The sequence below is a fragment of the Odocoileus virginianus genome, chromosome 7 (assembly GCF_023699985.2).
Source record: "Odocoileus virginianus isolate 20LAN1187 ecotype Illinois chromosome 7, Ovbor_1.2, whole genome shotgun sequence".
Lineage (NCBI taxonomy): Eukaryota > Metazoa > Chordata > Mammalia > Artiodactyla > Cervidae > Odocoileus > Odocoileus virginianus.
This window is the reverse complement of record NC_069680.1, coordinates 5,080,117-5,101,424: the sequence shown is the minus strand read 5'-3', so window position 1 is coordinate 5,101,424 and position 21,308 is coordinate 5,080,117. Positions and strand designations below refer to the sequence as shown.

The 21,308-nt window shown below is 49.9% G+C and overlaps 1 protein-coding gene across 1 annotated transcript; it reads right to left on the bottom strand.

The window, feature by feature from the left end:
• Positions 1-6,476: 6,476 nt before the first annotated feature.
• Positions 6,477-11,275, bottom strand: KAZALD1 (Kazal type serine peptidase inhibitor domain 1). Its single transcript, XM_020870626.2, is given in 7 exon segments — positions 6,477-7,335; positions 7,518-7,665; positions 7,743-7,903; positions 9,029-9,545; positions 9,547-9,591; positions 10,025-10,064; positions 11,150-11,275. Coding segments are annotated over 5 exon segments (948 nt in total). The 5' UTR covers positions 9,574-9,591; positions 10,025-10,064; positions 11,150-11,275; the 3' UTR covers positions 6,477-7,240.
• Positions 11,276-21,308: the final 10,033 nt, after the last annotated feature.

Genomic DNA, 21,308 nt, shown 5'->3' with positions numbered 1-21,308 from the left:
TCAGAAGCTTCCGGACCTCGCCTCCTCCTAGGACACGACATAGCCTGCCCTCAGCCCCTGCTGCCCCTCCCCACGAGTCTCCTGAGTCCCCAGCTGCTCTGAGCTTTATCTGTCTTCACTGACCCCCTGGCCTGGTCCTCAACTCCAACTCAGCACTGTTCCGGCTGCTTCCGCCTGGTCTGTATCTGTTCCCCATCAGAGGCCCCATTGGAGCTCCAGCCCTTCAGCAACCCAGATAAAAGAGATGGATGGAAGTGAGTTTCCAGGGCGCCCCTCCCTCCAAGTACAGAGCTAGAGCCCTGGGTTCTGACAGGGGGTCCCTGAGGGGGCGGGGGTGAGGGTGAAGGCTGCCAAGCTCTCTGGAAGCCCAGTCCCTACCCATCCCCACCTTGTCATAGCCCTTCCCCTCCTCCTAAGATGGAATTCCTCAGGCCTCCTGTGGGCAGTCATGGGACTGTGATTACCCACACACCTCAGTAGGGATCTCTGTACTAGGTACTTTGCCTCATCTCCATGCAACTCCCCCACCCAGAAAAAGTGATAGTAAAATTGACCATTTGTTGAATACTTACTGTGTTTCAGATACTACTTACAAGATCTCTAATCTCATCACAGTACTTATAGGGGACATTTTATCAGTAATTTGCTGAGGACTGGGAAGAAGGGAAGCTTAGGAACTTGCCCAAGGTATGCACTTAAAAAGCAGTACCACCTACCTCATGTTTCCTTGCCAGCCTGTCCTTGCCCACAGAACCCCAGTTATGTTCCAAAGACCTAAAATTACCCTTCACTTGATCTTAGCCCAAAGGCTAGGAAACGATATCATCATTACCCTTCAGAGACCACTTCCACTAGAGATCCCCACTACTGCCCCCAGAATTTAACTAACCCCTTCTGGTACTAGGAGAGGGGCATGGGAAGCAGGGAAGCCAGAGTTAGAACCTGGGCCCCTGTGAGAGCCAGGTGCATCCAGAAGACCTATGGGGCCTTCGACAGCCCTGCCCTAATGATCTGGGGTTGGAAAGGGGGAACCGAGGGGAAGCAGGAAGTAATTTTCCCTCGAGCCCTCAACCCTCATCCTGGAAGACCCCCTCACTTCTCATGACCCCATTTCAGTACCCTCAAGTCCATCCTGCTTCCCTTGGTACTGCCCATCAAGACAGGGAGAACCTTGATTGTGGGGTAGCACTTGTTACCAAAACTGATTTTCATAACTGTTCACCCTGTTCTGAGAGCTCTCAGTTGCCCAGATGGCAGAGAAAATACCGAAAATGAAGCCAGGCCAGGAGCCAGTCTGTGTCTTAGTCCCTGAGGTCACAATCTGGGAAACTAAGATCTCAACTCCGGGGAGAAAAGGACTGAAGAAGGGGAGGCGAGTCAATGAAGGGACATAAACTCTAACTTTAGGATGAAGTAGCCCAGCACAGGAGGCTGAGAAGTAAGGGTCAGGCGTGAGGTGTTACCACAGAGCAAGAGTGAGGATGGCACCTGAAGACTTCTGGCCTCGACTGTGTCTGGAGAACATCCAGCAAAAGGAGGGAAGGAAGGAATGATTCGGAAGCACCTTTCCTAGTTCAGTCTCGGAAATGCGTGTGTGGTGAGGGGATGTTCTATGACCTTTCCAGGTCACAGTTGTTTGAAACCCCTGGGCTGAGCCCAGTCTGGAAGCTGGTAATGGCAGCGGGGCAGGCAATGGCCCAGAGGGCTGGGATGGAGCTTCGTGGGACAGGGATGCTGTGAGCTCTGCCTCCTTCAGCCACCAAGGAGTTACCTAAGGCAGGTAGAGTCCTGGAGCCTGAGCTCTTCTCCTCTGTTTACAGCATGTCTGGGACCCAGCTTGAGGAGAGAGGACTAGAGAAGAATATTAGGGGATCCCGCATAGAAAAGGAAGGAGTGGAAGAAAGGAAAGGATGACTCCATCAGAGCTGGGGGCCTCCAAATTCCACCCCAAGAGTGGTTTTCCCTGCCACCAGAGCCTCTGCCTCTGTACCCTTCCCCAAGCCCATCCCTTATCCTGACCTCATTACTCCCCTCAGACCCCATCTCTGTCCCCCAGCTCATCCCTCCTCAAGGGTTCTCAAACCACCCCCATTATCTACAACTGAGTCCCAGAGCTCCCATCACTACCTCCCAGATCAGATCCCTTGCAGCTCTAAATGCCCCTACCACTGTCCTCTAAGATCCTATTCCTACCTCCAGTCTCCCAGACTTCATTCCCACCCCCACCCCCCCAACCCATCATCCTCCCTCCTAAGTTGCTCTGCTTTGAGTAAAGGTGAGACTTGATCTTCATTGACATTCCATCACTCTAAGTGAACTTACATAGCTGTTCCCTGTTTAAAAGAACCTGGTTATTCAGAGGAAATATCCAAAACTTATCCTAGAAGGTTATCAGCCTATGTCTCCAGCCTCTTTCCCTTTGCCTTCAACTGCCTACATACTTAAGAGTCCTAGGCACCCATCAGCAGACGAATGGATGAGGAAGCTGTGGTACATATACACCATGGAATATTACTCAGCCATTAAAAAGAATTCATTTGAATCAGTTCTAATGAGATGGATGAAACTGGAGCCCATTATACAGAGCGAAGTAAGCCAGAAAGATAAAGATCATTACAGTATACTAACACATATATATGGAATTTAGAAAGATGGTAACGATAACCCTATATGCAAAACAGAAAAAGAGACTCAGATGTATAGAACAGACTTGTGGACTCTGTGGGAGAAGGCGAGGGTGGTATGTTTCAAGAGAACAGCATCAAAACATGTATATTATCTAGGGTGAAACAGATCACCAGCCCAGGTGTGATGCATGAGACAAGTGCTCGGGCCTGGTGCACTGGGAAGACCCAGAGGGATCGGGTGGAGAGGGAGGTGGGAGGGGGGACCGGGATGGGGAATACATGTAAATCCATGGCTAATTCATTTTAATGTATGACAAAAACCACTGTAATGTTGTAAAGTAATTAGCCTCCAACTAATAAAAATAAATGGAAAAAAAAAAAGAGTCCTAGGCAATGGGACCTGAATGTTTAAGCAAAAAAACAGCGAATCTCCAAGCCCACCAGAATATTTAAGCTCCTCTATTCCTCACACATATATATGTAAGCAGAGCTACACAACATGCACATGCAATCCTGCAAACATACATGTATGTAATTAATTCACATGCACATCTTAGAATAGAATGTTAAGTTCCATGATGGCAAAGACAATGTGCTTTTTTGTGGTGTATCTCCAGCCCCAAGAACAGTGTTGGCACATAAATATTTGGTGAAAGAATGGCATATAATGGAATATGTATTTGCAAACACATATATGTATACACCTATATACACATAACAAGAGGCTTCTCAGGTGGCTCAGTGGTAAAGAATCTGCCTGCCAATGCAGGAGACGAGAGTTTGTTTCCTGGGTTGGGAAGGTCCCCTGGAAGACAAAATGGCAATCCACTCCAGTATTCTTTCCTAGGAAACTCCATGGATAGAGGAGCCTGGCAGGCTACAGTCTAAGGGGTCACAAAAAGAGTCAGACATGACTTAGCAACTAAAAAACAACAAAAACACAAATAAGAGCACATCCATATATACAGTGCTTATATACAGATATATGCACCAAATGGTTATCTACATACATATATATGTCTTTATATAATCTAAATACATAAAATACTGTGATGTACACACATATGAAAGTATGAAAGTGAAACTTGCTCAGTCATGCAAGTCCATGGAATTCTCCAGGCCAGAATACTGAAGTGGGTAGCCTTTCCCTTCTCCAGGGGATCTTCCCAACCCAGGGATCAAAACCAGGTCTCCCACACTACAGGTGAATTCTTTACCAGCTGAGCCACAAAAGGAAGCCCGTACATACATATATATGTGTATATAAAATGTATACAGTGCATGTAGACACACATATACACACATAACTACTAAAAACATATTATAGATATCATATATATATAACATATACATGTGCACCTTCACATACATATATAAACACAAATCCAAGCACCTTTTTACTCAAATGTTTCCAAATTAACTGTCTCAAGACCCTAGACCCAGGTTTGGCTGCCGCAACCAGAAAAAACCACCAGATGGCACTCTTTCACTACTTCCTGTACCCGTCGTCCCCCGCCCCACCCCGCCCCCCCGCCCCCCGCCCCCGCCGGGGTTGCCAGAGGTGTCGCCAGAGACTTCTCTCCAAGAGGCACAGAACTTGCCGAGCAGATGTCCCCTACCTACCAAGGCCAAGGACTTGTCCTTGGTCTCCAAGGTGTGCAGTCTTGGCCCTTTTGGAAATCAGATTCACCCTCTCGGGCCTCCAGGCTTCTGTTGGAGAAGTGGATTCCCCCTGGACTCCCACCGCTCAGACCAGCTCGGCTCAAGGACATTTCCTTGAAGCCTTCGAGCTAACAAATAGCAACTGGTTTTAGTGGCTCTATTCCCCAAATGCTCTGAGGAGTGAGCCAGGGTCATTTGAACACATGTAGCACCTACACACCTGTACACACAACTCCCTTCCACAGGTTACTCCCACATCCTGCGTGGACGCCCAGCCCGGGTCAGCAGAAAGCAGGGAGGGGAGTGGCCAGGCCCTGAGACTTAGTACCCTGGTGAGGGAGGGGCGGGTCTCGGTTTAACCCTTCCTGCTCTGGTCCAGTCTTGACTCCAGACCTCTGGTTGAGGGCTGGATACAAGTGCATTCTGCATCTTAGGCAAACGACTTAAAATCCCGGGGGTGGGGGGGGAGAAGGGGACAGAGCCTCTCCCGCCTCAGTCTTAGACCACCGCGAGTCAGCTCTCCTGGAACCTCACATGTCGGGTGTGAGCAACCTAGGACGAAAGCCGCAAGAAAGGCTTGGAAACCCGTAGGGGAAGCGAAGCCGAGAGTTCTGGCAGCAACTCGGCTTCCCCTTCCCCCTCCCCTTTCTCTCTTCTCCCCCGGGAGCTGCGGGAAATTATTTATTAAAACGCCTCGCGCACTCTCATTTATTTGCGGAAAATAATCCTCGGTATTGCAGCGCGTTTATTAAACCTTTCCCATCCCCGCATTACTTTAATAATAAATCGCGTGTCACTTTCCAGCGACGTTATTAAAGCCGCTCCGCTGGAGCAGAGGCGGGGGAAGGAGTTTGGGGGAGGGGGAGGCAGGAGGGGTTCCTCCTAGTCAAGGCTGTGGGGCCTGAACCTGCAGCGCCGCGGAGGGGAAAACTGAGGCTAGAAGGAGGCTGCACCTGAACGTCCTGTAAAGTCTGCAAAACCGATCAGGGAGTACAGGTTCTGGGGACGCGTGTGACCCTCTAGGATCTAGAAGAGCCTCTGCTCTCCAAGCGGGCGCAGTAGGATTGATGGGCCCGCCAGGGGGCGTCTTTGTGCCCAGCTGGCCCGGAGTCGTGCCGAAGAACAAGTCAGGGGCGGATTCCCAGGCGGATTCCGGGGACCCAGACCCCCGTCCCCTCTTCCAGCGCAGAGCAGACCTCCTTCTGCTCCAGACTCTTAATGGCCTGCTCCTCCCCCCAATCGCCGCCACACCGCTCACATCCCTATTCCTGATTTCGCTGTTGACTTAGAATTTGCCCCAAGTATGCATTCAACCCGCTCGAGCTGTTGAGAACAGCTCCAGGAAACGCCGGACTCTAGCCAGGACTCGGCAGTGAGGTTCCACGGGAGGTGAGGCCAAGCCCTTGGGTTGGGGTCTGGGCCACACCCCTCCCAAAAGGCCGGGCTCCTTGCGTTGGGCCTCAGAGGACAAGCTCAGACACCGAGCCAACCACGACTTCTCCCGTTGTGGCGCCAGGGCTTCGGGCGGAGCCCAGGCGCGTAGGAGGCCCTTGACATCCACACACAGGGTCTCGGTCTCTCGAACTTAAGCTTTCATTTTCTCCTTCAACCAGTCAATAAACACTGCGCCTCACCAGTGTCCCTGGGCTAGGTAACAAAGGGTGGAGAGAGCTTTAGGGAGCGAAAGAGTACGGCTCTGTGAGGGACCTCCAGAGAGAGGACATGTCAGTTGGGGCAGATGAAAATACAGACTTAACATGACTTTGTCCGAGTTCAGCTGGAAAATGGGCGGATTCGTAGGGAAGTCCTAGGGTGCGGCTCATACATGTGACCAAACTTCTCCCCTCCTCCATCCAATTTATGCTTTCATATTCGGTCCTACCCACATAGATCTGGTTCCCCACACTGCCTGGGGAGGAGACAGAGGCACAGGCAATCTGTCTCTAGGTCAGCCCCAGTGGAGTGCAGACTGGGAGGATACCCTCCCTCCCAATCTGATGGCTCCAGCCGTCCTGCCCATGGAGGAGGGTGAGGGGGTGTGCAGCTCAGACTTCCTCTACATCTGGCAGGCACGTGCTTAGAGAGCAGGACCTACAACTTCTGGAAGCCAGATTCCTAGTACCCTGGAAGGCCTCCTAAAGAAATGTCTCTGTGTGCAAATCTGCATGAACCATCTGTGTGGCTCAGTTTGTTTCATAAGTCTTTATTGTATGCCTACTGTGCCTAGTTCTGTGCTAGGCACTGTCCAGTACAAAGTGGTATAAGATATGGTGCTGCCTTCACGGAGTTTCTAAAATGACAGAAAAATTAGACATGACCAAATGCCCATCTTACTGCACTGAGCTAAATAAACTATGCTCTATCAGGCTCTCCTGGACAGCAGATGGCAAACACCAAACACTTAGTAAGTGAACTGGGATTTATGAGAGGGAAATTTTGTAGGTGAGTTTTGAGAAAGGGTAAACAGGTTAGGCAAAGACTGGGCTCTAGGAAAATAAGAGCAGGATCTATGCAGAAGAGCAGTCAGAAGACTGGTTGAGCAGGGTTGGAGGGAAGGCTGCTAAAAAGAAGTGGAGGATCCTGGTGTTTGCAAGCCTTTGTCTCAGCTCTGCTCCTCCCCAGCCAGCCAGCCAGCCACCCACCCACCCGCCCACTCACCTAGCCTACAAACCAGCAGGCAACTGTTACATTCTGCCTAGTCGGTCCACACAAGAGACTGTTCTGGCCAGAGCATCTCCTGAATGGGCCCCCTTTGCATCGCACCTCCCTTAGACTCTGGCTCTCTTCTTACCCTCCTCCAATCTTTGTCTCTCCCATCACCATCACATCTCTCCCACTAAAGGCATTAAGTCAATCTGTGAAGGGGCCCTGCTCTGCCTTTCCAGATTTTTTCAAGAGCAGGAATGAAAACTACCCCCACTCACCCACCCCCACATGCCACAGCTCTGCACCTAGTAGTAATCTTCACCCTCTTCACTCTCAGCCTCCTCCTCAGGAGCCAGGTGCAGAGATGAGAGCTGGGGGATGCCTGTGGAGTTCAGCTGGTCTGCAAACACATATGGACAAAGGGGAGAGAACAGGAGAGAGGTGCTGTCAGTGCCCACGTATCCCAGTCTGTGCAAAAGCCATGCTTGTGTGTGTACCCACATGTACATCACACCTGGACACGGCCAAGGGCCTGAATCTACCACCTTCCCCCAGCCCCCAGAGCTCAGGGCTTTCCCTTACCTGGTGTGAGGACTGTCAGGCTAGCTGGGGCCTCAACCTGGCCTAGGGCATTGCGGGCCAGGCAGCGGTAGGTGCCCTCATCACTGGGACGCACAGCCTGGATCTGTAGCCAGCCCGTCACCTCAAACCTCTGCGGTCCACCCCTAAACTGGAGCCAGGAGGAGTCAGCAGTATTCTAGGAGGACCCTGGGCTGCCCTGGGGAGGCCTCTGCTCCCTGCCCCTACCTGCACCGAGATGTGGGGGTCGTCCCCTGGCAGCTGAATGTCCAAGCCGTCCTTTCTCCACTCTATGGAGGCCATGGGGTAGGCAAACACTTCACAGCCAAAGATCACATCCTGCCCTGTCACATTCCAAACGTCATATGGGTGCAACAGGATCTGGGGTGCTGGAGGTAGAGATAGGAGGCCTGAGAATAGAACGGCACACCCAGCCCAGCAAGGACCCCATATAACAAACCATTTTGAATGTGTTTGTGAAGGAACACAATATATGCTGAGGTAAATACACATGCATAAACACGACAAGTACACACAGGTAGTACATACAAATGTAGCTGCAGATACACACAAGGGTAGGAATGCAGAGATGGAACTGGACAGGCAGACAGGATGCACGAACAGGCAGAGACCCACACCTCAGCTTGGCCGCCACAGGCTGCCCCTGATTGCTCCCCTGTCCTCATTCTACCCTCCAGGCCCCTATCCTAATGTGTTCGTAACCAACACCTCCCTCCCCTACATCCTCCCCCTTCTCCTACTAGGTGCCAGCTGCCAAAGGCCAGAGAAGCAGCTCTTTCCCCGCCCCACCCTGGGGAGGTGGGGCAGCCACATGGCAAAGGCAAAGACACTGAAACCGATCTGGGCAGCAGGCAGAAAGCCTAGAGTTGTGGGGGGAAGCTCCCGCAGAGCGTTTGTTTTCCCAGCAGTCCCAGCCAAACCAGACCCCTCAAGGGGGCTCAGGAAGAAGGTTACTAAAGCAGCCAAAGAAAAATAAAGGCTTGAATGGCCCTCAGCCCCCTGGGATGGGGGAGGAGAAGCTGGGAGAGCCCCCCCCTCCCCCACTAATCCCTAAACGAGAGGCTCGGAGCCTAGGTTAACTAAGCACTGTCTTTAGGAAGCTGCTCAAAGGAAACCTGATTGCGTCTCACAGGAACCCATCTCCCTGCCTGGATTCCAGAGGCCTGGGCAGTCAGATAGTCTCCCTTCACTCGCTCAAAGTTGAGGCCAAGCGTTAACTATGTGCCTGCTCTCTCAGAGGGTTGTTCTCTGCCAGGTGGCTCTGGAGTTTGCACGCACCCCAGCGCACGCCACTTGCTGACAAGCTCCGGATCCCCACCTTCAGGCGGCGGCCTCCGCGGACCAACCCCGAGAGTAAGCTAATAATGGACTCGAGGCCTCCCTGGCCTCATCTTTTTCACTCCGCTGGCCAGACATCCATGCCGTCCGGGACCCGGGAGCAACGCCAGAAGAAGCCCCAAGTGCCGGGGGTCGGGGCCCTGGGCCGTGCGTACCGGATTCGCAGGGCCCGGGGTGTGCCACAGTGAGGTTGGCGTCCGGGTGAGCACGGGCCGCCTCCTGCAGGCGGCAAATCTGGGCGTAGGTGCGGCCGTCGGAACCGCAGAGCGGGCGCTGCGAGCGGCAGACACACAACGGCTCCGGCACCTCTCCGCGACTCAGGTCGCCACCTGCGTCCAACCGGCACTCAAGCTGCTCGCCGCAGCGCCCGTAGAAATGGGCGCTGGGGTCCAGGTCGCAGAGCTGGCCCTCGAGGTTGGCGCATTCCCAACAGCAGCCGCACGCGTCGCGCACCCGGCCGGCCAGGCAGCCCCGCGGCGAGGCGCACTCTTCTTGCCGGCAGGGAGCGCAGCCCTCGCCCTCCGCCAGCAGCCGCAGCCAGCCGCGCCGCAGGTAATCAGGACCTGGGGGTGGCCGCGCGCCAGTCGGAGGCGGCGTCCGCACTACCAGCAGTAACAGCAGCAGTAGCAGGGGCAGCGCCAAGGCAGCGGCGGGCGGCTGTGGCATGATTAGCTGGAAGCCCTGAGAGCACTCGGGGCATCAGTGCGTGAGTGGCACCCTGCCGGGAAGGAAAGCCAGGTCAGGAAGGTCAGAAGCAATCTCCCTGTTCCTCTTACCAACTTGAACCCTAGCACTGCCCCCTCCCCTGCTACCTCGGAATCAAGTAGACCCTGGACACGGAGGCAGAGTGACCCTGAAGGGGTCATCAGTTATGCTGGGTGGGAATTGATTGGGCTGTTCTTAAGGGTTGGGGAGAGGTGAAAGGAAGGAGTGGTAAAGCTCAAGCACACACAGACATCACCACCACCACCCATCTAACTGAAGCTTCCTGCCCCAGAGGTGGATGCGGACGGATGGTCCCAGGAAAAGGAGTTGTTAACAAGGGTGGAAACGGAGTAGGGCGGAGGAGTCTGTGTGTGTGTGTGCGCGCGCGTGTGTGTTGCCCGGGGGGTGGGGGGTGGGGTGATGCCCTGGGGCCCAGAGCAGCTCACCTAGTGTCCGGGACTATGTCCCTCAGAGCAGCCGTGTCTCCTGTTCAAAAAAGCAGGCAGTGGAAAGGGCCCGTCAGCCACCTCTGCTCCGACTTCAGAATCTGTGACAGAGCCCATGGACTTGCACTCGGAGATCAGCTCCTCCGCCCCCTCTCCCCGCCCCCTCGACGTCGCACACCCCACCCCCTCCCCTAGTTCTGAAGCTGCCAATTTTATGCAGCCGCACGGGACCCTCCTGGGCCACTTCCCCCTAGCGTGGGCCAAAGTCACAGAACAGAAGAGCAGTAACCGGACACCCAAGCTGGAAAGGACTAGAGTTGGGGTGGGGTGGGCTGGGATGGACGTAGGGACTAGGGGGTAGGATGGGAGAGGAGGGTAGTTGAGAAGCTAGGTTGAAAGGCTAGGCCCTGTAGCATCTGACTTTACAGTCCCATCCGCTAGAAGAGTTGCATAATGGCAAAGCAGTAGGAATTCTGGTGCCAAGTCGAGCGCTCCTGCAGGGCAAAGCCAACTAACGTCTCCCCGCTGCATAGGGGCAACTGCAGGCCTGTCCACTCCACTTTTCTGCCAAGTCGCCAAGAGACTCGGCGCTTAATTCTGCCTCCTCACATCTGGCCGCCTCCTCCCTGCCCACATCCGGCAGGTGCTTTAACCCCAGGAGCCGGGTGATTAGAAGTCCCAGCTGACTAGCGGCCGCAGGGAGAGGTGGGCGGGGCAACACCCCAATGGGCAGCGCTCCGGGTCGGAATTACAGGTTATGCTTGCGAGGCAGGCAGCGCCGGAGGCATTCGGTCTCGAAGCCGCCACAAGCGCCAACGTGGCACTTTGGGCTGGGGGCGGGGAAGAGAACATTCCTGGAGGCCTGCCCGCGGTACCCGGGGTCTGCCAGACCCCGCCCCGGCCTGCCCCCAGCAGCCTACAGAAGCTGCGCGGCTGTACAGTTTGTAGAGTTGGAAACTGAGCTCTGCAGCCAGGGAGGGGACGTTATTCAGTCAGGCTCGGTCCAGAAGGAGCTGGCCCGAGATAGAGCGGCTTGGGCTGGCCTCTTCATCAAACCCGGGGTTGGGGGCCCGGCCTCCGCCTGGGCCTCTGGACCGCCCAGAGGAACAGGATCCGCATGCGCACCGAAGGCTCGTGAAGTCGAGTTCTCGGAAGCGGTCGGTAACTCTCAACGCAGCCAAGCCCTTTCATTCAGGGGTTCCTTAGCCGCGTAGACGCCACTCCTGACTAGAGGAACTCTAATGGGGCGGGGGGGGGGGGGGGCGTAGGCAGACACACAGTCATGCAGGTCTATAAAATGCAGAAGGGGTCGCGAAGCAAACTTCACGCGAGGCCTCCTAGCTGTCGCGAGAATCAAAACAGGAAGTCTGGGAATGCAGAACAGGAAAAGCCCGCGGGTTTTAAATCGGAAAAAGAATGGGCGGAGCCAGGTGTGGCTGTTACGGGTAATTCTTTGTCCTTGGGCCTGGGGGCAACTGAAGTGTTGGTCTGGAGCAGAAGCGAACTGTAAGAGAACTGCGGGAAGCCCTGAAAAAAAGGAGAGGATGGGGGACTTGAAATTGCGGGACTATTGGAGCCACCTAAGGACAGGTCTCTGGCTGTGGTTTACGAAGTACCTTGAGGGCGGAGATCGATGTCCTGGTTACAGAGCGCGAGCAATCTGGGATCTCTTAATGAATTGTTGTTGTTGTCTGGTCGTTAAGTCGTGTCCTACTCTTGCAAACCCATGAACTGTAGCCCGCCAGGCTCCTCTGCCCATGGGATTTTCTAGGCAAGAATACTGGTGTGGGTTACCATTTCCTTCTCCGGGGGATTTTCCGGACCCAGGAGTGGAAGCCGCGTCTCCTGCTTTGGCAGGCGGATTCTTTACGACTGAGCCACCTGGGAAGCCCCTGGCTTCTAAAACCAGGAGGCAGTATTTAAATAGCAAACCACAGATCTAGAAACTTCACTTATCCCACCTCGTTGCCGGCTATTTACTTTCAGCCTTTGCTATGCTCTTAGCTTCTGGTTTTAGAAATTGTGACTAACACAGTTCTGATCTTGGGAACCTAGCCCTTCTCCTGGCAGCACAATAAATTCTAGGTAAATATTTATGGATTAAATGTAAAAATTTTCCAGAGTGTAAAAGTCAAGTTTACAGTGAATTTTCAGAGTTGCTGACAAAGGCTGGATCGACAGGGAATGAGCGCCCTCTGGTGGTCTTGTGGTTGGCGACTAGAACATGACCGTGAATACAGTAAGCATCAAAAACGTTGACTTTGCTGCTAAGTCACTTCAGTCGTGTCCGACTCTGTACTACCCCATCCCTGGGATTCTCCAGGCAAGAACACTGGAGTGGGTTGCCATTTCCTTCTCCAGTGCATAAAAGTTTAAAGTGAAAGTGAAGTCGCTCAGTCATGGCCGACTCTTCGCGACCCCATGGACTGCAGCCTACCAGGCTCCTCCGTCCATGGGATTTTCCAGGCAAGAGTGTTGACTCTACAGATCTGCTTTTATCTACTTTTTTTTTTTTTATGTTTAGATATTTAATTAGCCTGGAATTTATTTTTACATGTGGTATGATTTAGCATAACCGACATAATGCACATGAATTTGAGCAAGCATCCAGGAGACAGTGAAGGGCAGGGAAGCCTGGTGTGCTGCAGTCCATGGGATCGCAAAGAGTTGGACACAACTTAGTGACTGAACGATTTAGAAATCCAAGCTGCTTTGTTCACCCTTCAAAACAACAAATCTAGAGGCGATCCCATCACTATGTCCATTCACAGCTAAGCCCGTGGAAGCTCAGAGAGGAGGTACCTGGCAGCAGTAACATGGATGCTCTTGGCCGAATCTGTGTAGTTCTGAAGCACACGTGTTAATGCTAGCTGTGTTTCAATACTGTGCAGAGGAAAGACCAGAGGTAAATAAGAGGCAGTGTCAAGGCTGCTTATGCGGTGGGGTGAGGAATGACCCCCTTTGTACAATACTTCTGACAGCCCCAGACTTCCAGAATGGAAAAATCTAAGTGATGGCGAGCAGTGAACCTCAAAAGAAACAGAATGTTAGAACTGGCCGGGCCTTAGAAACAACACACTTGACCCTCTCGCTATAAAGCCAAGGACACAAATGCCCAGAGAGGCTCCACGACGTGGCCACATCATAGGAGCTGAGAGCGGAGATGGCACAGCCCCAGGACCTGGCCCCCATACAGAGCTGAGGCTGGGTTTCTGGAGGGGTGCTGCTCCGGGCGTGGTCAAGTCTCCTCGCATCGCAGGCAGAGCTGCACCGCTGCTCAGGAAACAGGATGGGACCCAGGAGTCACGGCAGAGCCACTTAAAAAGGTTCATGCAGTCTCAGCAACTTGTCAAGTGCTCATTTTCCATTATTCTCTTATTACATGAATTACACAATAATGACGCTGACAAATACTCAAGAACTCTGGTAACAAAAACTGGGTCCCTGATGCCCCTCCTGGCAGGGCTGAGAACTCTGACTCCAGGGCTGCCTGAGGCAGATGGAGGGGAGGCACACACATGATACATCTGGGAGGCTGCTATTTCAGGCCCCTGGTCCTGTCTCCCACCTACTAACCTACTGTCTCAGATATGAAGACAATGAATACATTATCTGTGTATCAACACACCTGGGTTCTTCTGGCTAAAAGTGACAGGAAGCCCAGCAACCTGGCCCAGCCCACAGGGGTCATTCCTGACATGCAAAGATCAGCAGTCTGAGGAGCTGGCTCCAGGCTCACCAGACACCCGACCCCAGGAGTGAGACGTGGACACAGCCTGCCCCTCGGCTCTTTTTTAAAGGTTATAAAGGGGACCTGATTTAAATCGGAAGAGGGGTCAAAGTGGACAATTTCATTATTTCTTTTTTCTTTTTGCCTCATACCGCGCAACTTGTGGGGGGTCCTAGTTATGGGACCAGGTGACCAGGGGTGGAACCCCGCCCCCTGCCACCAAAGCACTGAGTCCTAACTACTGGACTACCAGGGAATTCCCATGAGATCTGATTTTATTAAGTAGAGATTTGTTCCAGGAAAAATCCACATATTGTAAAAATCCTTTCAGAAGGAAATTTTTTGCTTAAGACACAATTTGAAAGTTTAGATTCTTCTCCATTTCCTTATCATCTGACACTTTGTCCACTAAGGCTCCAAAACACATTCAGTAACATTTATTTGCATCATAAATAGTAAAGAAATAGCAAAAAAAAAAAAAAATGTGCATACTCATACTTTGAAAATGTTGACTCAGTTTGACCAGACCATGCAAAACTGTTGAGCCACAAGAAAAGGATTCTTTTTTTTAAACTGGAAGATAATTATTTTACAATATTGTGATGGTTTCTGCCATACATCAGCATGAATCAGCCACAGGAATACAACTGTCCCCTCCTTAAACCTCCCTCCCCATCCCACCCCTCTAGGTTGTCACAGAGCTTTGGGTTCCCTGCATCATTCAGCAAATTCCCACTGGCTATCTCTTTTACATATGATAGTGTATATGTTTCGATACTACTCTCTCAAGTCGTCTCACTCTCTCCCTCCCCCACTGTGACCAAAAGTCTGTTCTTTATGTCTGCATCTCTTTTGCTTCCCTGCAAGTAGGATGATCAGTACCATCTTTCTAGATTCCATATATATGTGTTATTATGTGATGATTGTCTTTCTGGAAGGATTGTCTTAATTCAGATGATGTAGCTACAGCAAAGGATGCTGGGTGGCAGCATCCTTTTGCATCAGCATGAGGGAGACTAGTTCAGAAGAGGAGGGTTAAGTTAAAATTTGTTGAAGAACAGATTAACCTGCCTCTTTACCCCTCCTCACTTTTTCCTGTAGATGCTTGTACTGAAAGAAGGAATGAGGTATAGAATATATTGGGCTCTCCACTGTGAATCATAGCCTGCTGTTCACAGGTTATCATACCTTTACTTTCTTTCAGTCCCTGACCCATGAGATAATTTTTAAATATAATGACAGTATGAAATGGGTCCTAGACAGATGAGCAACATAAGATGAAACAAGGCTTAAAGGATCAATGAGGTAAAAAATTTCTTGATAAGATACTTGGGAGGACTCACACATTCTAACCTGTCACTTCTTGAACCCTGTTTTGACATGACTGGTGAAAATAATAGGGTTGCAACTTTGAGGAAAAAGCAGAAGTGAAACAATTGGTCCAGACTGACCCATTAGAGATGGATACAGAGGAATTTTGCTTCCCGTGAACATTAGAATCAGTTAAGTCAAAAAAGGCTCAGCATAGATAATTAAGATAGAATACCTTGTAGCTAGCTGGTTCTTCCCAGGTGGCACCTAGTAGTAAAGAACCTGCCTGCTAATGCAGGTGATGTAGAGACATGGGTTCAGTCCCTGGGTAGGGAAGATTCCTTAGAGGAGGGCATAGCAGCCCACTTCAGTATTCTTGCCTGGAGAATCTCTTGGACAGAAGAGCCTGGTGGGCTATAGATCATAGTGTCGCAAAGAGTCGGACATGACTGAAGTGACTTAGCACGCATGCATGCACCTTGTAGCTACCTACTATGACAAATAAGTGAACTCAGTCAAAATAAAAGTTTGTGTAGGAAAATAGAGTTAAGTGAAAAGGAGAAGTGTATGAATACTGATTACAGCTGTATAAATATTTATTACACATATCATCAACAAACACCCTAAGAGAATTCAGAATGAGGCATATGGTTGAGTGTAATGCTTACAGTCCTTTATTTTGAAAAATTATTTTTTATAATAAAGTATAAGCTGTTTTTATAGGTAAATTAGGATGGTAAGATAAATGTAAAACGTTGGGATAACCAGGTGAGAAGGTAGGCATTATAAGTTAGCTGCAAAAAATGGTACCAAATGAAAGCTGCTATCCAGTAGACTAGCTATCTGGAGAACAGAAGCATTAAGGCAAGTTGAATGAGCTTTAAGACATGCAGAAAGAAATCAGGTGAAATTTTTCTTCAGTTTACTTTTCTTATGTCAGGGGAGGCAACTCCTACCCCCAGGTTCCCATTTTCCCATGCACCGTTGAGATGGAAATCATAGTTCCATCTAACCTGATAATTTGGCCACGTTTTTGTATTAGTAAACTTAGAAAAGATGTTAAAATCATTGAATCTTTCTACATTTCTGTTCACTTTGTTTTTAACCTTTTTATTTCACTTCAAAGTATAACAGACAAGAGAAAAAGTGCACAAAGTAGAGTTCAATTAATACAAAATGAACACTCACATGATCATCTTCCAGGTCAAGAAATACAACATTGTTTACACGCCCAGAAGCTCCCATCATGATTAGTCCCCCCTTTTCCTCCTAGATAACCACTTCTAAACTCTGTATTTCCATTTTACCTGGTTTTGACTTTTATATAAACCAGGATACACCTAGGAATAGAATCACTGCTTCATGTGATATGCTTACATTCAACTGTAGTTAACTACCAAACTATTTTTCCAAAATTTATTCCCATTGTGCCACATCCTTGCCAACACTTGCTATCATCAGTCTTTTTCATTTTAGCCCTTAAATAAATTAGAGATTATGATTCTAAGATGGCCAGTTCACAAGGATTTCCTCCCCTTTATTTTGAGAAATGTTTAGACTTGCATAGAAATTACAAAAATAGCACAGAAGGTTCCCATGTACCTTTCACTCACCCTGTCCCAATGATAAATCTTATATGACCATGATATAATTATCAGAACCAGGACATTGACATTGCTACAATACTATAAACTATGGGCCTTAATTTAGATTTTACCTGTTTTTACATATATTCATGTATGTGTGTGTGTATATAATTAAAAATTTAAGGTGAGTTAATGGGTCTTCTGGTGTTTGAGAGGTAAAGTTCATGCTAAGGGAAAAGCCAGTAGAATCTGCAGTACCAGACAAAATGTCCTTTAATATGTAAGTTGCTTTTCCAATTATTACCCAGAGTCATTGAAGGGAAGGGAGGTAATTGTCAGGAAAGCTAGACACTCTCACACATTTCACAGTCCACATCTACCTGCTGGGATGAGTCCCAGGTTCACTAACTGAAGACTACATGTTGTTACGGCACACTCAGAACGGAAGATCTGGTGATGACAAATGATGTTCTCCAAAGTAGCAGGCTCTTCAGTGCTGCCTGACTTTTTACTTGATGATTTTGTGTGAGGCCAGTGAGACACCTTCCTGCTGACACCTCTACAGTGATCCCTCATTTCTCCCACCTTTATTTTATATAACATCCAAATGATTACCAAACTATCTCTGGTACAGACCTTTATACTGAAAGTCACACCAGTATATCCAAACTGATGAATCTATTTCTCATATTTTCTTCCAAGCAGCCAATGAAGAAGACCATAAGCAGTTCCAGCCTACATTATACTTATGACCCCCAGAAAAAGCATTAGTACATCAAATTGTTCTAATACTTTGGCCACCCGATGCGAAGAGCTGACTCATTGGAAAAGGCCCTGGTGCTGGAAAAGATTGAGGCAGGAGGAGATGGGGACGACAGAGGATGAGATGGTTGGATGGCATCACAGACTCAATGGACATGAGTTTGAGCAAGCTCCGGGAGATGGTGAAGGACAGGGAAGCCTGACGTGCTGTGGTTCACGGGGTCACAAAGAGTCAGACACGATTGAGAGACTGAATGACAAGAACAACATCAAATTGCAGGGAACTATGTTCTTGACTCTGCTGGGATGATGTGCTCAAAAGAAATTAATCACATGGCCAAGGCCTGACCAGCCTGGAGCTTGTTCCCCCTGCATCAGGGGCAGTCGATGCCCCACTCATTTACCACTGACCACCCCAAAGATTACCTGCAGATGGTTCCTGTACCATCTCATGGGTTTCTCTGTTGAGTCCTCTGGCCCTTAGACTGAGCTCAGCTAGCAGGGCAGGCTAAAAATGCCAGAGTTAACTCAGGAGCAAGCTGTAGCCAGTGAAGCCAAGAGTTGGAGGATAAATACCCCTGCTTCCTTTCCTTTCAGTGGGATAATTCTATGCTGTATTCTGTCCAGGCATGTAGAAGGGTTCTCCCTCACTGATGCACCCTTTATTTGCTTTCCCTCACTTCTCTCACTTCCTCTTTCTCTCATTGTTTTCGTGGATAACCTCTTAGGTCAGGTTCTGCTTTCTGGGGAACCGAAATTAAGATAGGTTCTGTAGAGGGAGGAGGCCAACTGAACAGTCCCATCAAGACCATATGGACCAGCAAAAGTTCTTGGACTCCAAACTACATCTGTTAGTGGCGATAGCCTTGCTTATGTCCCACTTTCAAATAGAGCTTAGCATTGGCTTCTGTGGCAAGTTAGACAATAGGTTAGTATCCAAGATTCTCCTGAGCTGGTTGTTTCCCTGAAGCCAAGGAAGAAGCTGAGAAATGTATGCTAGAACTCCAAGGAAAAACTGGTGGGAGGCTTTTTCACGGGCCGATGGAAAATGGAGAGGACCTAACAGTAAGCCAGGAACTACTTGGCTTTTAGGTAACCAAATCACAGAGAATCCTGGGCTCAGAGATCATCACAATATGGTATATATAATGCTGAGCAGAGAACAATTGCCACCTCTGTTCAGTGTGGACAATTTGCTACTAACAGAACAAACATGTTAGAACATGGGCTAGAAAGACTAAACATGAGGGTCAGCATAAACCTTAGAGCATGTTCATGAGTCCATAAACCATAAAAAGAAAAAAAGTCCATAAACCTTACAAGTCAATGTGAAACAGCCTTACAAATCCCCAATTCCTTAGTATATTTTCCATCATTCTCCCCAGGTGTAAAATACAGGAAGAGTGGCACCTAAAGATGACAATCAGGCAAACTCTGCCTCACAAACCTCCTGCTGGTTCTGTCCCCTAACTGGGGGACACCTCAGGGGGAATTTGTTGAGTAGATTCACACCGAAGTTGAGCTCAAGAATTGTGTAGAAATACAGCGCTTTAAATTAAAGAATTGAGATCTTAGGGGCCCTGGGACTTGATTTGCTGCCACACTGCCTGCCCTCTACAACATTTTTTTTTAAAGATTTATTTATTTTTTTATGGCTATGCAGGGTCTTCGTTGCTGTGCAAGGGCCTTCACCAGTTGTGGCAAGCCAGGACTACTTTCTAGTTGCAGTAGCCAGGCTTCTCTCATTGCAGTGGTCTCTTGTTGCCGGGCACAGGCTGTAGGCTCGTGGACTCTAGCTGTGGTGCATGGGCTGAGTTGCTCTGCAGCATGTGGGATCTTACCTGACCACAGATTGAACCTGTGTCCCCCTGCATTGACAAGCAGATTCTTTACCACTGAATCACCAGGGAAGCCCCTTCTACAACATTTTAAAAGAATCTAGAATCTAGATTTATCACAAGAGAGAAGGCTGCTGTACATCAGTCTTGTGCTTTGGGAACTGTCAAGCTCCCAGCTGCTGGGTGCTGTCTGCAAAGCAGGCAGCAGCTGCAGTGGGAGGCAGCTTAAAAGGCTCCATAATCTAGGAAGGGCCTCTGAGAAGTTCTTATTTTACCATAGAATTCAGGCTTTCAGTCAGCTTGTCCAGCAGCTGTGACCCATCTGAACCTCAGTTTATTCTAAGAAACAAGGAATTCAGCCTTCCAACATGTTGTATTTGGCATAGTGGGTTTTCTTCTTAACTGCCAATATTTAAATAATGAGAAATTTTGTATAAATTTAGGGGCCAGAGTCATCAGGCCAGGATGTTCAGAGAGGCCTAAGGGAGAGTTCCTAGTGCTGTTCCTAATGCTGAGATTAGGAAGTGAGAAAAGTTGGATCTAGTATCTAAGCTGTGAATGCTGCCAGATTTTTTGGAAAGAGAAGAAAACCCAGGGAATCTGGTCCACCCTGCAACCACTCAAGATGAGCATTGGCTGCTGTTGCAGTGGGGTTGGCCCTACGCAGCTCACCACAGTCCTGACCAGGCTCACCTCCCTCATTTAAGATTCCTGCTGGTCCATCTGGCTTTTGAGTTTATGATCCTCGAACTAAATGGTTCCTTCAGCTCTAACATGCAGTAATAACAATGACAATAGTTACCGCTTATCAAACCATTCCAGTGTTTCAGGCACTGTGGCAAGCAATATACATACATCAGCTAGTTTCAGACTTACAAAGGTGGTATTATTAACCTTACTTTTTAAATGAGAGGACTGAGGTACAGACCTGGAGGTAAATTTGCCCACTATCACACTGACCAGTAAGCAACAGAGCCAAGACTAGAACCTGGGGCTAACAACATCCAAGGCCTGATTCTAACCATCACATTATCCTGACATTATCACTGTATCTTTGTCAGCCTCACTCCAGTGCAGCTGGAGCTGGAACTGCAGCTGGTGTCTTATCATTTAAATACCCCATATTCAGGAGCCAAGCTGTAGAAATGCAGGTGAGTGTGTGCCCAGACAGCCGATCAGGAGATGGGGAGATGATGGGGAACCTCGTTGGTCACAGCATCTGGTCACCTGAGACCAAAGTGCTTCAGAGCTGGCATCAAGAGGGGGAACTTCCCAGAGGCAGTGTTTTGGACTCCCTGCTACCAATGCTGGGGCCCAGGTTCAATCCCTGGTCAGGGAACTAGATCCCACATGTTGCAACTAAAACTCAGCACAATCAAATAAAATATTTTTTTTTCAAAAGAGAGAAGACAAGGGAGATGAGCTTGGGTTTCTGGGGAGGCAATAGAGGAAAGGCCGGCTAGTCCCCTGTTAGAGGCCTTGGAGAGAACCCCCAGCTCCTCCTAGTGCTGGGAAAGGCAAGTGGGAGGTGAGAGCATTTACAGATGGCTGATACCTGAGCTGCTGGTGTTGGCAGGAACCATCCTGGGTATATGTGGTCGGGCTGGAGGTCCTGGTGAGTGGTAATGAGGTGGTTTCCTGAGCTGGGGGGCAGTGTGAGCCTCAGAGCCATGGGGCTTCAGGGCCTCTCTACTCTCCTTGCTTGAGTGGTTGGTCTGTGGTGACCAGGAGGCTCCTTTGCAGGAGGCAGCCCAGCTACCTCACAAGAGAAAAAATAGCATTGGAGCCCTCCTTAGGTGCAGAAACACAGCAATTTACCCAAGGCCTCCGGACCACGGCCACGTGCAATAATACATGGAAGTGGGACGGGAAGGGAGGAAAGGTCACGTCCGAAGGCGCCTCGGCTCGGCCCAGGGGGCTGGGACGCCACACACCTGGCCCGGCGGGGAGCAGGCAGGAAGAGGCTCTGTCTGGGGGTAAGGGCACCAAGCGGTTCCGCGGGTGACCCGGAGCCCTGAGCCCGGCTGAGGTCCCACATGCGAGACCCGGAGCGGCCC